General features: G+C 37.9%; 1 protein-coding gene across 1 annotated transcript in view; it reads right to left on the reverse strand.

The window, feature by feature from the left end:
- The window catches only part of PCNX2 (pecanex 2), a 160211-nt gene that overhangs the window by 61150 nt on the left and 85193 nt on the right, over positions 1–13868 (reverse strand). The window contains exon 21 of the mRNA XM_075146457.1: positions 9432–9609. Coding sequence (XP_075002558.1) covers positions 9432–9609 — 178 coding nt within the window. The remainder of the gene's footprint in view (positions 1–9431; positions 9610–13868) is intronic.

Consider the following 13868-nt stretch of genomic DNA (forward strand, 5'->3'; position numbering starts at 1 on the left):
AGCAGTGCTTCACGTGCTTTCTGTGCTTTGGCATGACTCAAATTAGGAGCAACATGCAAAATACAGATTATGTTAACTTTGCACAGGCATACTATTTAAAACCAGCAAAGCCTTGATAAAAACAAGCTGTTACGATCTCTTCAAGGCACACCCTGGTTACCCCTACTTAGTTTAAATAAGAGAAATTCAGATCTTGTCAACTTTGTTTTCTCTCAAAAATACTACACGTGACTTGAAAACTACAACATTAGATAAAGTAGGCAAGTAAAACTGAACTGAAACTAGAACTGACTTTTATTTCTTTGAACCCTGTTTAGCAGGCTGTGGGGTTGCTTTGTTTTGCTTAATTTTTATTTATCTGAAATGTCTGAATGAACAGCTGGGAGAAAAATTGTATTTGCTAAAAGATTTAAGTGAAGGGCTGAAAAAGCTAATGGCTCACATCTGAAACCTCAAAAATTCAAAACTGCAGCGAAGTTCTGCCTGTTACAGATTGAAATCACAAAGCCATAAATCACCCCAGCTGTGCTCAAAGCTCAGGGTTCATCAAAAGGTTTTCAAACCTCAAATAAAATTCAGGTTTTGCATTTACTAGGAAACCAAATCCAGGAGGACACCATTCTGGCTTCTTGTTCCATTACATCGTTTTAATCATTATTTAATATTTACATATTCTTGCAAAACAGGCCATGGAGCCCAAGTTCCCTGTTGCTTCTAACAAGTCCTACTACTTCTACATTCACCACTGCTTGAACTTGCTGTTGTTTCTTTCAACACTTGCCTCTCGGCTAATGTTTTTACAAGACAGGCAATGGAGCTCATTTCCGTTTGCAAGAACATGAATGTAAGAAGAAGAGTGCTCTAGTGAGAACGTTATGACACTGCACCTAAAGGCCTGGAAATGTGTGATTTTCAAGCTACTGCTTTCATTAAGAGTTGTCAGGTACCTCTATTACCTCTTAAATTACTGCTTCCAGGGCACATTCTGCAAAACACCTTAAGGGTAACGTGCCATTAGCATTTTTACATAACTAACTATACTTGTTAAAGGTGATGTCACCTAGCAACTACAATATAGAGATTTAGGAAGGGGGGACTTGGCTTTACATTTTCTCTTTTTTGTTTTGCTAGAAACATCTGGAAAAATATTGCTCCTTATCAGTTTTACCTAATTTACTACATACTTTCTCCTATATCTGACATACGGACCTGGTGACAAAGGACATGGAGAAGGTCAAGGTACTCAATGCCTTCTTTGCCATGGTCTTTACTGGTAAGACTTCAGGAATCACAGGCCCCTGAGACCTGTGGGAAAGCATGGAGAAATGGAGACACCCTAAGTAGTGAGGGATTAATTAAGGGTACATTTAAACAAACTAGACAAACACACTTCCATGGGACCTGATGGGACACCTCAGCCCTTCTGTGATTCTGTGAAATACGCAATTTATCCTCAGTAAAGTTTTGTTTGAATGAGGGTAATAACCTGCTCGTGAGGGTGACAATGCTAGGCAATGGTAGGCAATGCTAACAATGCTAGATACAAAGGGGAACCTTCCCATCTAAAGTGAAAGTATAAAAAAAAAAATCCCAGTTTAGGATGATTTATAAAAGAATATTTTTATTAAGCCTTCTTAGATCTTCAGTGTTTTCTACAGTTCACTAAGCAGAAAAATAATATATTACTTAGGGGACAAAGTTCTAATATTCCTAGATACTGTTACTCATGTGACAGTTTTGCACAGTAAACGGTTTTTAAGTCTTTATCAAAAGAGTTTAAATAATCAGTATTATTCAGTGAATTTAAACCAGCACATTCCCACAACTGTCAAGTGAAAGTGCAGAACTTGCATCTTTCATATTTATTTTACATGGACACACACATTTTATCATCCTAATCACCCTGAAGTCCTCTATGAGTTCTGAAGCCTCTACAGACCTCTGGCACATAAGCTATTATATATCTACAAACAAAGCAAAGGCAAAGACTTTTAAGTAACATTACAAAGTAGAAGTTAATGGGAATTAGTTAACACACAATAAAAAAAAGATTTTGGGAGTCTGAAACATCATTAAAATGTGATCTCCTTTTCTCACTTTGGTAGATTTCAATAAACTAGGCAGAGATTAACACCCGAATTTAAATGACACTGAATGTGAGATGGAGACTACGCAATGCTTTCAGCTTTTGGCAGCCTTTCTATCTGTTTAGCATCTGTTGGGATTCTGTGCGGGCAGACTCCTTGGCAATACTGGGACTAAATAATGCATAAACATTAACATTTTCTTGCTAAGCTTTAATTTTGCTGCGTTTTAAAAAAATATATGTACAAATTGGTTTTAAACAAAAATAACTGTCATATACATATGGCTATATGCTCTATGTGCAACGCAAAATTGAGAGATTAAAAAAGTTAAATGCAGAAAGCAATTATTTCCTGCTTTGAACAGCTATTTCTTTATATTCCTGTTTAGAGCCTAAGAACTTGAGACAAATTTGAACTCAGGCTCTCAGATGCTAGGTGGGTATTTAGTTTTTCATGTTAAGCTAATTCTGGTCAATTAGTAGCTCCAAGTCTCAGAAGTAAATTCTAATACCTACTAGTAATTTCTTTTTTTTTTGGTATGTCAATAAAAATTAAGATACATTAAGAGGGAGTATGTATGTGTTTATGGATACGAAATTAAACTTATGTGGAATAATTTTATTCTAGTTCATGCCTTTGCTTTGCAAATCATTGAGTTAATTTCTGTTTTTTATTTAATGCCATTTAAACCAAACTTCAGCTATGAAATCCTACAAAACAAGATTTACTGGAAATATTAAAGCTTTTTAATGCTTATGTCTTAAGTCATTGTGACATTCTATTAGTGTATTTGAACAGCACTATGTTTGAATCTACAACGAATACTTTCCAGGCTGTCTTTATTTGCATCTGCTTACAGACATTTGAAGCCTTTATATTGTGGGATTTCAAGATCATTGTCTAATGCAACATATATAAGAGGATCAAAATACAATCAGTCCAAGGCTCTGATATCAAACCTCGGAGGAATACATTCCTGAAACACAGTGTTCAGCACTTAACATCGCCAGTGTACAAAACAGGCATGTTTTAAACAGTTCGAGTAACAATCCTCAGAAGCCTTACATTTGAAGTTAAATGTTAACCATCAGGCAGAAGTAAGTATGATGAGGATTATGACAATAAGATGATGATAAAACCTAACAGCCCTGGATCTGCTCATGGCAGAGGCTGCTTCTTCCAACACTGTTAGCTGACAGCAAAAGCCCAGGGAAGGAGTCTGTGGTACTGTAAGAAACCGCATCTCCCGAGGTGGGCAAAAAGGACAAGATCAGAGCTAATCAGCTTAATTTGCAGAGGGCCAGACAAACGAAACAAATCAGCTGGGAGCTGCAGTGATCCAGCCTCTTCAGTGAAGCCTTCACAGGCATGGATCCTGCCAAGACTATATCTTCCCAGAAATTTCCTTTACTAAAATAAAAATGACATAAAAAATGCACAGAGCGAGTTGTGTGCTGAAGCACCAGACACTCAAGATTTCTCTTTCAGTGCCTGCACCAACAGATACAGAACATGTCTCTATCAGCATGAAAGTACGTGAATACAATCCTCAGTGCGTAGTGAGCCAGGCTGAACCCAGGGAGTGGGTGTACATCTCCCTGCACCTCTGAGTGCATTTGTCCCATCCTAAAGGAAAAAACACAAAAAAGAGAGAGAAAAAGCAATTTGGGAATAGTGTCAGGAATGAAGTCTGACAAAGAGGTCAGTGATGGAAGGCTGAATGAAAATTCAATTAAACCATTGCTCCAGCATTAAAAGGAAATACGAACTGTACAGTGCTCAAGAGAGTTAAGGAGGAAAATACCACTGGGATTATCCTGTCAAATATCAGATGTAGCCTTGGGTATTTTACTCAGCAGAAAGTGTCTTAACAGGGTTTATGTGCCAGATATCAAAAGTTGAGGAAACAGCTGTGAGCCAAGAGGGTGCAGCTGATTAAGACATTGGATTTCAGTATGCACGAATGGCAAGAAATGGATTAAAATATGAATTAATGACTTAGTGCCAGAAGCTTTGAAGTGAAACATCAGATTTAGACAAGGATGAAAAATCAGAAGGGGATAGGAAAAAGAGTGAGGCTTTTGACTTATAAGTAGCACCTAAATCAATCAATGGGACATGCCAGCTAACCAAGAGTTTTACTGCCACAAAGGCAATAAAAAGATCCAATAGGTTAATTACTTGACTTCAACAAAGCACCAAGAAGGTCAATGCACTTGGTAGCACTTTCTCATAAAATGAAGGAAAATAAGATGACATGCATAATTTCTTTCCTGTTGAAGGGATTGTGTTGTGGATGTTGAAAGTTAAGCCTGATCAGCACAGGTCTGGCAGGTTGTTCCAAACTGGCTGTCTTAGCTTGAGTTACTTTGACATGAAGATCATCCTTCATAAATGTGTGACATTTGATACTATGGCAGAGAAAAATTCTTGTAGAAAAAAAATGCAGATCCCTTATTAGCTGGAAAATGTATTCTGGGAAAGAAGAAAAAATATCAGAGAGGGAAATTGTATTCTTAAGTGAACTCAGCAGGGTAAGAGTACTTAGGCAAATGAATTCAGTGTTAATGAAGGCAAATTTAACAAGCTCTGGTTCTTTGATTATTTTGCCTTATGCATGAAGACAAATTCAGAACCCTCAGAGGACTTGACTAAAAGAAAATATAAGGTGATTTCATATTTTAGTATTGCTAATTAGTTCATCCACACACACAAATTAAGAGGCCATTAAACTGCCTGCCAGTAACATACAAGGCACTGAAAGATAAGAACTCGTAGTCCTATACATTAGAGGATTAATGACACTGGGTCTTATCATTCCCATCAGGAACTTCGTAGTAGATGAATATGTAAGCTAGGGGTGGCTCTTGCTTTAGGGCTTAAAGAAAGCTACACAGATTTGGCAAAAATGCATATTCCAAAGGCAGGTATCACTTCTCAGTTGAAAGAGTTGCTGGTAAAAGAACTGGTATACCACAGTTTGGCATACAGGAATCTCCAACATGCTGCTGGTTGCTGCCAGTAGTGAACAGACTGGCAAAAAAATCCCACCAGTTTTTCTGTAGTAGCCGAGAGCATACTATAGCCAGAAGCATTCACATTCGCACTACCAAGTTTTTTGCTGTCTTTGCTCCTTCAGCTCAACATCAGCACCACTTGAGGTTCCAGAAACAATTCAGGGAGACACTGTGACCCCTCTCCACCAGCAAAATTCAGAGGATGCCCATAGCACTGAGAGAAATGGAAAGCCACATCTTTAAGAGAACACACAAAAAGAGCTGGGGACAAGCCTTGCCCTAAGCACCTTTTGTTAACACTCAGCCAGTTCCAGACTGATACCCTCACTGTTTGAATGATTTGCATTGGTTTCTACCTCACACTTAACAATACCTGTTCATTCTTGACTTGAAGATTTGTTATTCCAGACATCCTTTAAAAGCAGCTCACACATCTGCCAAGAAGGGCAGTGCTGGGCACGTTCCTTTTTTAATTTTCTTTTTTTTTAATCGCACTGAAGAAAGATAGACTAGATGAGCTATGACATGCACTTAACCATCCATATGCTCTCCCTCTCATTTATGTGTTGTGTTTTCCTCAATTAATTATGTCAGTAGACATCAGAAGCGTGGAAGAAAGGTCCTTCTTTTCATCATTCCCAAATAGTTTATTCTTTCCATGCCCCCAAACTGGTTAATATTCCCACATTTTTTACCCTATTACAGAAAAAGTCTCAGAGTTTTTCCTACTGTTAGAACGCTAGGAAGAAATCTCCTAAGTTCTGTTATATATTCCATCTTTGCTGTGCCTATGAAGAATATGTTCTCAGTTATTTGTGGGTTTCCATTTTCAATGAATATGAACATTCTTATTAACTTTTGCACTGACACCATCTCCTAAAAAGTCCAGGGAGAACAACTGGCTCATTTGAAAAGTTTACACGGAGTCATGTAGACCAAGACGACTGTCTTGATTATCCATTTGACTTCCCGTAAAGCATTATGCCCACAATTTTTAAATGAGCAATCATAATTTTAAAAGGTCACTCAGCTCTGATTTGAAGAATATAGACAACGGGAGTTTTGGACAGAAGAATCCCAGGCTGTCAAGGAGACAAACTGGGCTGGCTACATGGAAAGTCTTAGCATAAGAAAGATGGAGAAGTCCTGTTCCACTTGAATTGAACGCTGCAATCATTCTTAAAAATAAACAAGAAAGTCTTTTCTAAATGTTTATCTTGCTCCCTTCCCATGGCAATTTGAAAGACAAAACAGCACACTCTGCATATGCCTAATCAACTTTTAGCATTACATTTTCACATTCCGCAACTTATCAAAATGCAAACAGCTAATGATTTTTAAAAAAGCAGTGAATTAACCGTGTCGCATTAATAAGTCCTATGATGTTAAAAAGACCAAAAAAATCCAGGTTGATTAAAAAAATCCTCAGGAATAGAACTGAATAAACTCTCCTGTTCTCTGTGTTACCCCAGTGTGGGTGGCTTGGCTATTTGCAAACAGAGATAAAAATCTGTGAGCAGCAATTTGGACTTCCATGCCTCAACTTGTTCAGGGAGCAATATGCTCATTTGGAGCTTCTGATTTGACTAAATTACATTAAATCAACAGCACTATGAGGAAAATGAGAGAAGCACAATCAGTGAGATATTCAGAAATATTCTACCCAACATTATTAGCAAAGTTTTATTCAACATAATCTGCTTCAAGAGTCACTAGTGCAGTTGTGAACGTCTGTTTAATTTAGATGCCTTCTTCCCCAGTGCTTGGCAGAAGAAAATAAATGCTTACTACCACAGTTTTTTGAGAGCAAGCAAATTTTTTTTTGTGGGGTAACCATGCTTAAAAATTACCATCACTATGACTAAGGCACAGCGCTTCTAGTGTTCCCTAATTCAGATGGTGGTAAGTTGACACTTTCAATGAGTAAGCAGAAATCAGCCATGACTGTTCTGCACAGACAAAGGTGATGGTAACAGAAACTATTACAGTTTTTGTTTTTTCTTTTTAAAAATAGTTCCAAACATAAAAATGAGTGAACTACAGACAGACAGAATCTGTGAAGATCCATAAAGCTTTTAGGAACAGAGGTGGATGCAGCTTGCTTAGGGCCTATAGTATGGAATAAACACACCATCTTTATCCTCCAGTGACCATATCCTTTACTGAAGTCCCACAATATTGAGCTAATAAAAGCTCAGACCTTAATTAGGGTAAAGAAAACTTATGCCCTTTATGATTTTAAATTGATAGGACTTTAATTGCTATCATCTGCAATGCTATTTTTCAGATTGGCTTTAATGATCATTGTGTAACTGTGCATGTGGTTTTGTAATATAAATAATTCAACCATTTAATTTCAATTTTTTAAAATGGAACAAGGACAAGTCCACTTGATGAACTAATGACCTGCAAAATTTCAGATATTATCAGATATGAAGAAGTGGCAGATAATGCTAAAACTACATTTTCAAAACATGTCTGTAGTAGAAGCTTTCAGCCTAGTACAGTAGTAGTTATTCTAGCAAACATCTCTGCTTAATTTGGTATGCATCCTTCATTATCTCATTCGTATTGCTATCACTAGTCTTTCTACTGAAACAGGAGCTTTAAACTACCCAAGCAATTCCCAAACAACAATATGGAAAAGCCTTTACATCTCTCTCTTCCAAAAACATGCAATAATCCACACCAGTATTTTGTGGTATGCTTACAAGGTCAACATTTTCAAAAGAATTAATGAATAGTGAGACTTTCAATTCTGGGGTGTTGATTTTTTGATCCTGTAAAGAGGTGTTTGGAGAATGAGTTTTAGGACTAAATAAGCCATTATCCAGACATGGGATGTCCCCTGATGCACATCACTGACAATCTTCTCTGGAAATAGAAAAGCACCCCTTACTCTAGGGAACATGGAAATGCAACAAATACTGAAAACTGCTACAATGCTACCAACCTCTGCATCACTTTCACTGCTCATCTTTCACTGCAAGGTAAGAAGCTTAAAAAATTACTCTAACCGTATTTTAGGATCACAGAGCATGGGGTGGGGGTTCTTTTTAAAGCAAGGCTTTGTATCTCTCCTGCTCTTTTTCTCCTGCCCTCCCTCCCCAACCCTTGCCTCCTCACTCCAGCAGAGAGAAAGCAGATCAGGTCTGAGGGTTGGAAGGCTTGAAGCAGGTGAAGCTCCTGCTGGAGCGTGGCCCAAGAACTCAGAGAAAAGAAAGATCCCAAGGTCCCTTACTGAGTTGTTATTCCTCCTTTTCCCTCCTCCCTTACAGCAGGGCAGAAATAAACCAGGAAAAGCATTTAGCTTCACTCTGCCTGAATGACTGGGAACTCCCAGCGCAACATCAATGAACTGGGCCTTAGGAAACTTCCATGACTTTCTCCTCTCAGAAATTAAGTGGTGCTAGCTGGGTCATACTCACACATATAGTAGGAATATTTTAGAAGAAGAAACCAAGCAAACAAGCCTGACAAAAAAAAACCCAACAACAAAAACAAACACCTCACCAGAGTTACCCCCAGACAAACTGTATCATATGTTATGGCAATCAGGGACCAAGAAGTTTAAAAACAAAACAAAATACAAAAGAATTGGTAAAAGCTTTAGGCAAGTCTTCAATACTTTCTCACGTTTTATCAAGGTATCAGTTAAACCTGCTTTGTTCAGTGAAACAGCATAGGTAGCAAATCAAGACAGGATCTGATCTGACTGATGCAGAAAGTTTTTTTTTAAAGTAAATTCAACTAGAGCACACTCCAAGAGTTAACAATGTAAAAGAGAGGAAGGAGCTCTGAGGTTAAGGTTAAGGGTAGCATCACAAGGATAACAGACTGAACATAGGAAAAGAAAAATGTTAAGGCTGACATTAGGAAAACATTTATTATCATGAGGATGATTAGATAATGGAATAATTTCCCAAAGGAAGTTGTTGAGTCAAACACTAGAGGCATTCAAAGGAAACCTAGATAAAAATACCAGGCGATTGATCTGGAGGGCAGCCCTGCACTAATGACCCAAGAGGCTTTCCAACTCATTGAGGATTCTGCTCTTGAAAACAACAATTCTGAACTTTCCATAGCAACATGTGAACAAAAATGCAAAAATGCAAAACATTGCACAAAAACAGAGAAGACATTTGACTGGAACCTTGTTTTCAGCTTACAGATTTTTTCCTCTATAGTACCAATAATCTGTGTCTATATATGCATTCATTACTTCTAGAAAATCCTACCATATATTGATCAGCACAGTGACGCTGAGAAGATAAATAAAGCTATGAAATATATTTTCCAAAGAAATGACAGGAGCTATAAAACTTGCCTTATGAAACACGATGGACATCATGAAGAAATCCAGCAAGAAATTTTCTGAAATGTCTCTGTAGTCAAATCGGAAGAAGATTACAGTAAAGCTCAAAGTAACAAACTGATTAATAGGATTACAGAATGAGGACCGGAGGAGTTTCATCCCAGCAACTGTTATCAGGATAATATCACAACTGTAAGAAAGGCAGAAATCGAGTCAAAGTCATAAAGCATTAAATTATGAAGTTCTTAAATACAAATAGCTGTATCACATGTATTTTAGATTGCTATGTATATCTCAATCTACACATCTTATTGATTTCTGATATTAATCCTATGTTCTTTTAATAATCACATTTATTTGACCCATGTGCAACTTCATATTTTTCCCTTATCATTATCACACACTTGTAATCTGTAATAAAGAAAGAACTCTGTACTAAAAACAGTAGTATTGACTATTAAAAACCAAGAATCTAGAAAGGATATTTTTATATAGCTCTTAAAATAAAATTTCACTTTTGGAAATATCTTGGCGCTTCCGTTAATACATTACTGTAATTTGAAAAAAAACATCTTGAACCCACTCCAGTTTTTTTATTACTAGAAATTTCATTGATCACAGAGTTTATAATTACTCTCCTAATTTCATTACACACAATGCCAAAATTCTGGATAGAAACACCCATAGACATGAAGTGCTTAAAATTCTTACCATTGTTCTTGATCAGGTCATCTATTCTATATAGTAATTACTTCATCAGATTAAAAGAAATTGTGTGTTGCATATATGTGTTGTAACATGCATACAGGCTGCATTTTACTCTCCCTTACTATATTCCAGATAGTGAAATTAAGCTGAGAACTCTCAATAGTAAGTGACCACACAGAAAATCAAGAAGTCCAATTTTTAAAAATTAAAGTGCTTGCTGCTATATTGCCAAGAAGATAACTTTCCTCTTCTAACTCTCTAGAAAACTACACAGTTTTCTGTGTGTTAAAAGAAAATACTATTATATGTGAAGGAAAGATAGAGGTAACGTGTTGGCACCCCTTGAATTTAAAAAACCACTCCAGTGTCTGTATACATATCTGAACTTAGAGACTTAAGGTTATTCACATTTTCAAGTTTTGTTTTTAAGGTACCTTACAGAATTAGAAAGATGGTCTTGCTTGGACAGCGATTTTGATCTCTTGATAATGCAGCCTATTCCGGGGGTTAGATCCTAGAATGGTCTCAGACACATTAATTTTTAGATCACCTGGGTAGATGGGCACTCCCCTGAGATGCAATACAGTACTGGGCTCCAGACCATGAACAGTTGCATGGTGTTGTATTTTATCCAACAACCACTAAAAAACACAGGAACAGGGTCAGGAGCAGGAATTGGAATACATGATTCCCCACTCCTGTAAGAATTTCCTTACCACCAACGCAGGAGGAATCAAGAGCAAACCTCTCATAGCCTCTACTTTCCTGCTAAGTGCTTAACAGTTGGGCTCCTGTTCAATGAAACGGGCAACACCTTCTCCATCAAGGTTTTTAAAAGGAAGGAAATCAAAGCAGTATTTTGTGAACTCAATCCTGATCACATACTGGGGATGCTGCAAAAACAGCTCTCAGCTCAAAACCTTTGAGTTTCTGGGTTCTAGTCAGGATAAGATAAGAGACAAGTGATTTATTCAGAAAGCTCTGGGCATGTTCAGAAGTATATCTCAAGCCTCCTAATGAACCATCAAGTCAAATTCAGGAGTATTTAGTGATATTAGGTACCCTCAGGGTTTTCTGGCAGTTGAACAAGTATATTTGGATTGCAGTTTTGCACATTGATGCCCAAGAACCATACTGGATCTATCCCTGAAAAAACAATCCAAACCTAATAGACATGCACAAGTAACTCCCTGTAATTGAGAGCCAGTGACTTCTCTTAAGTAAATTATGCACATTCACTTTTTGGGAGATGCATTGTTTTTTTGATGCTGGTGAAAATAGATGGGGACTTCAATGCATAATGAGTGACTTAAAGTAGGCCAGGTATTTGCAAAATGCATGGAAGGTTCTCCTCTATGCTGCTGCGAACGAGGAGAATACCTGCTGCCATGACTGACATTTGACAGGCCAGAAAGCTCTAAACAGGTTTTCATCATTCTAGCAAGGCTCATAAGCCTGTACATTTCCAGGTTGATTTTATTTTATGTGGCATTTATTTATTATTGTGTATCTTCCGTAATGCAGATGCAACTTTATTTGAGTGCAGGTCATTCTAAAGGATCACCAGGACATCACTGTTGGAATGAAATGCCAAGATGGCCTTATTTCTCACCTTGTCAAAGCTGTTCTTTTCAATTTGCCCCAGATTTCTGAATGGAAAGCCTAGCAACTAAGCTAAATAGATTCTGCAGTCACTAGAAGCAATCCCAGTGTGTCCTGTATGAACCAGTTGGATCTCGCATTCTTCAGAAAGAAGAAAATTCTTGCAACATGGAGGAATTTTCACATGGAAAACTTCCAGATCATGGAGCAGAAAGAAGACTTTTTCCTCACTGGATCTATTAACATGCAGAAAATTTGACAAAAAAAATGACATTTTATAAAATAATGCTCTCATGGGTAACAGAAAATTATTTGCTCATTATCCCTCTTCTTTAAAGATATTGCCACACAAGATGCTTTTCCTGGGGTCTTAACTCCCAGCAGAGAGAAAGCAAGAGAGAGAAGGAGGGCTTATTTCTGAAGCCTCTGTGGCAGGTAACACAGGCAGGCTTTTCAGCTTGTCAGCATGGGTCCCATTAATAACCAGCACATCAGGGTTTGGAAAGCTCAAGCAAACTCCTAGCTGTGAAGGAGCTGTTCTCCCTCCTCAAGAAGAAAACTGCTTCAGTCCTTTAAATCACAAAGCAAGATGAAGCTTCTTTAAAAAATACATTTAAATTGAGAAAAACTCCAGAATGAAATAATGTAAAACGTACCACCTCAGACACTTTCAGACACAGAGCGGGAGAGTGTCACCTTCCCTTCTCTAAGGTACGATGTGGTCTGATCCTTGGGCAGTAAATAACTAAGGAATGTTCCAACAACAGAAAACGAGTATTCATATATTAAAGCAGAGAAAGTACAACCCTCACTGACACTGTATATGGAAGGAGCAAGGAGAATCCAGGATCCCTCACAGGCTTACAGAGTTGAGGAGAAAGAGGTAGGATCTGAGGACAATTGTTTTGTGTGTGGCATTTACATGGTAGCTGTAGAAAAGAGGTGTGCCAGAGAAGAAGGGATACTGGGAGTGTTGTGGATAGACCTCAGTCACAAGAAAAAGGAGAAAACACAGGTTTTAAATCCAAGGTGATCACACAAACACAAGGGGGATGGGGAAGGAAAGGACTGTCATGGTTTTCCCCTACAGGCCAAACAATCAGAGGCAGATAAATGCAATCACTTTCTTTAATATCAAGATTTTTGGGGAACTGACTCACTACTTCTGAACATTTGAGGGAGGTGATACTTTAAAGTGCAATCTAGCTTGGAGGAATGACTATGTAAAAACAGCACTTTCCTAACCCTACATATTTGCTCTGTGCACGTATTCAGTCACATCTGCTAACTAGTGACAAATGACATTTTGATTACTTTTTAGTTCTCCCAGCCTTGCAGAACCAAATAAAGGGATGAGTATGAACTCAGTTTCACCCTGGACAATACACTTAAACTCCTAAAGCACCTTGGCCTTAGCATCTCCCAAGTGCCTTTGGGAAAAAGGTCAATGGGGAACTACACAGGCTATCTCTGAGTGACTGGTGAGAATCTCTCTGGAGAAGCAGTTGTCTGGGAGGAATATACAGAAAATTTGACTAATGCCCTAGTCCTAGTTTCAGCCCCGAAAAGCAGGGGCCACCTTTTCCTTATAGTTGTGTAGTCCCTAAAGCTGTGTTGCTCTTCAAGAGAGAAGAATAATTAAAACAATATGCAATTTTTACATCAAAGTTCTTTTATTTAATATTTAAAGTTAAGAATCTAAGTTATTATTAATACTGAAGAACTCTGCCCCCCACCAGCAGTTTTTCCTGCTACTGGAACCTTCCTTCCCAAACACAGGCTGTTTCTTTGTTTTTATCATCTGCATCACTGTCATTCTGATAAAAAGTCTGCAGAAACTCTGCTCACTGGGAATACTGCAGTCACTAAGCCTGCTGAATATCTGCAGTAGGCAAGTCACTGACCAAACTATTTACCATAAAAGGCTGTCTGCAAGGATCATACGTGAGACCATGGATCAGCATCACCTCTTCTGCGTAGTATCAGAGACATCAGACTTTGGAAAAACTTGTATCCCTACCTTTCTCAAACCACTCTTAATGCAGGATTACCCACCGTTCTACACTGTTGAATATTTTATTCAGTCTTTCCTTAAAAGACTTCTGTGGTGAAGCTTCTGATAAATCCTTTGGGAGACTA

The sequence above is a fragment of the Calonectris borealis genome, chromosome 3 (assembly GCF_964195595.1).
Source record: "Calonectris borealis chromosome 3, bCalBor7.hap1.2, whole genome shotgun sequence".
Taxonomy (NCBI): domain Eukaryota; kingdom Metazoa; phylum Chordata; class Aves; order Procellariiformes; family Procellariidae; genus Calonectris; species Calonectris borealis.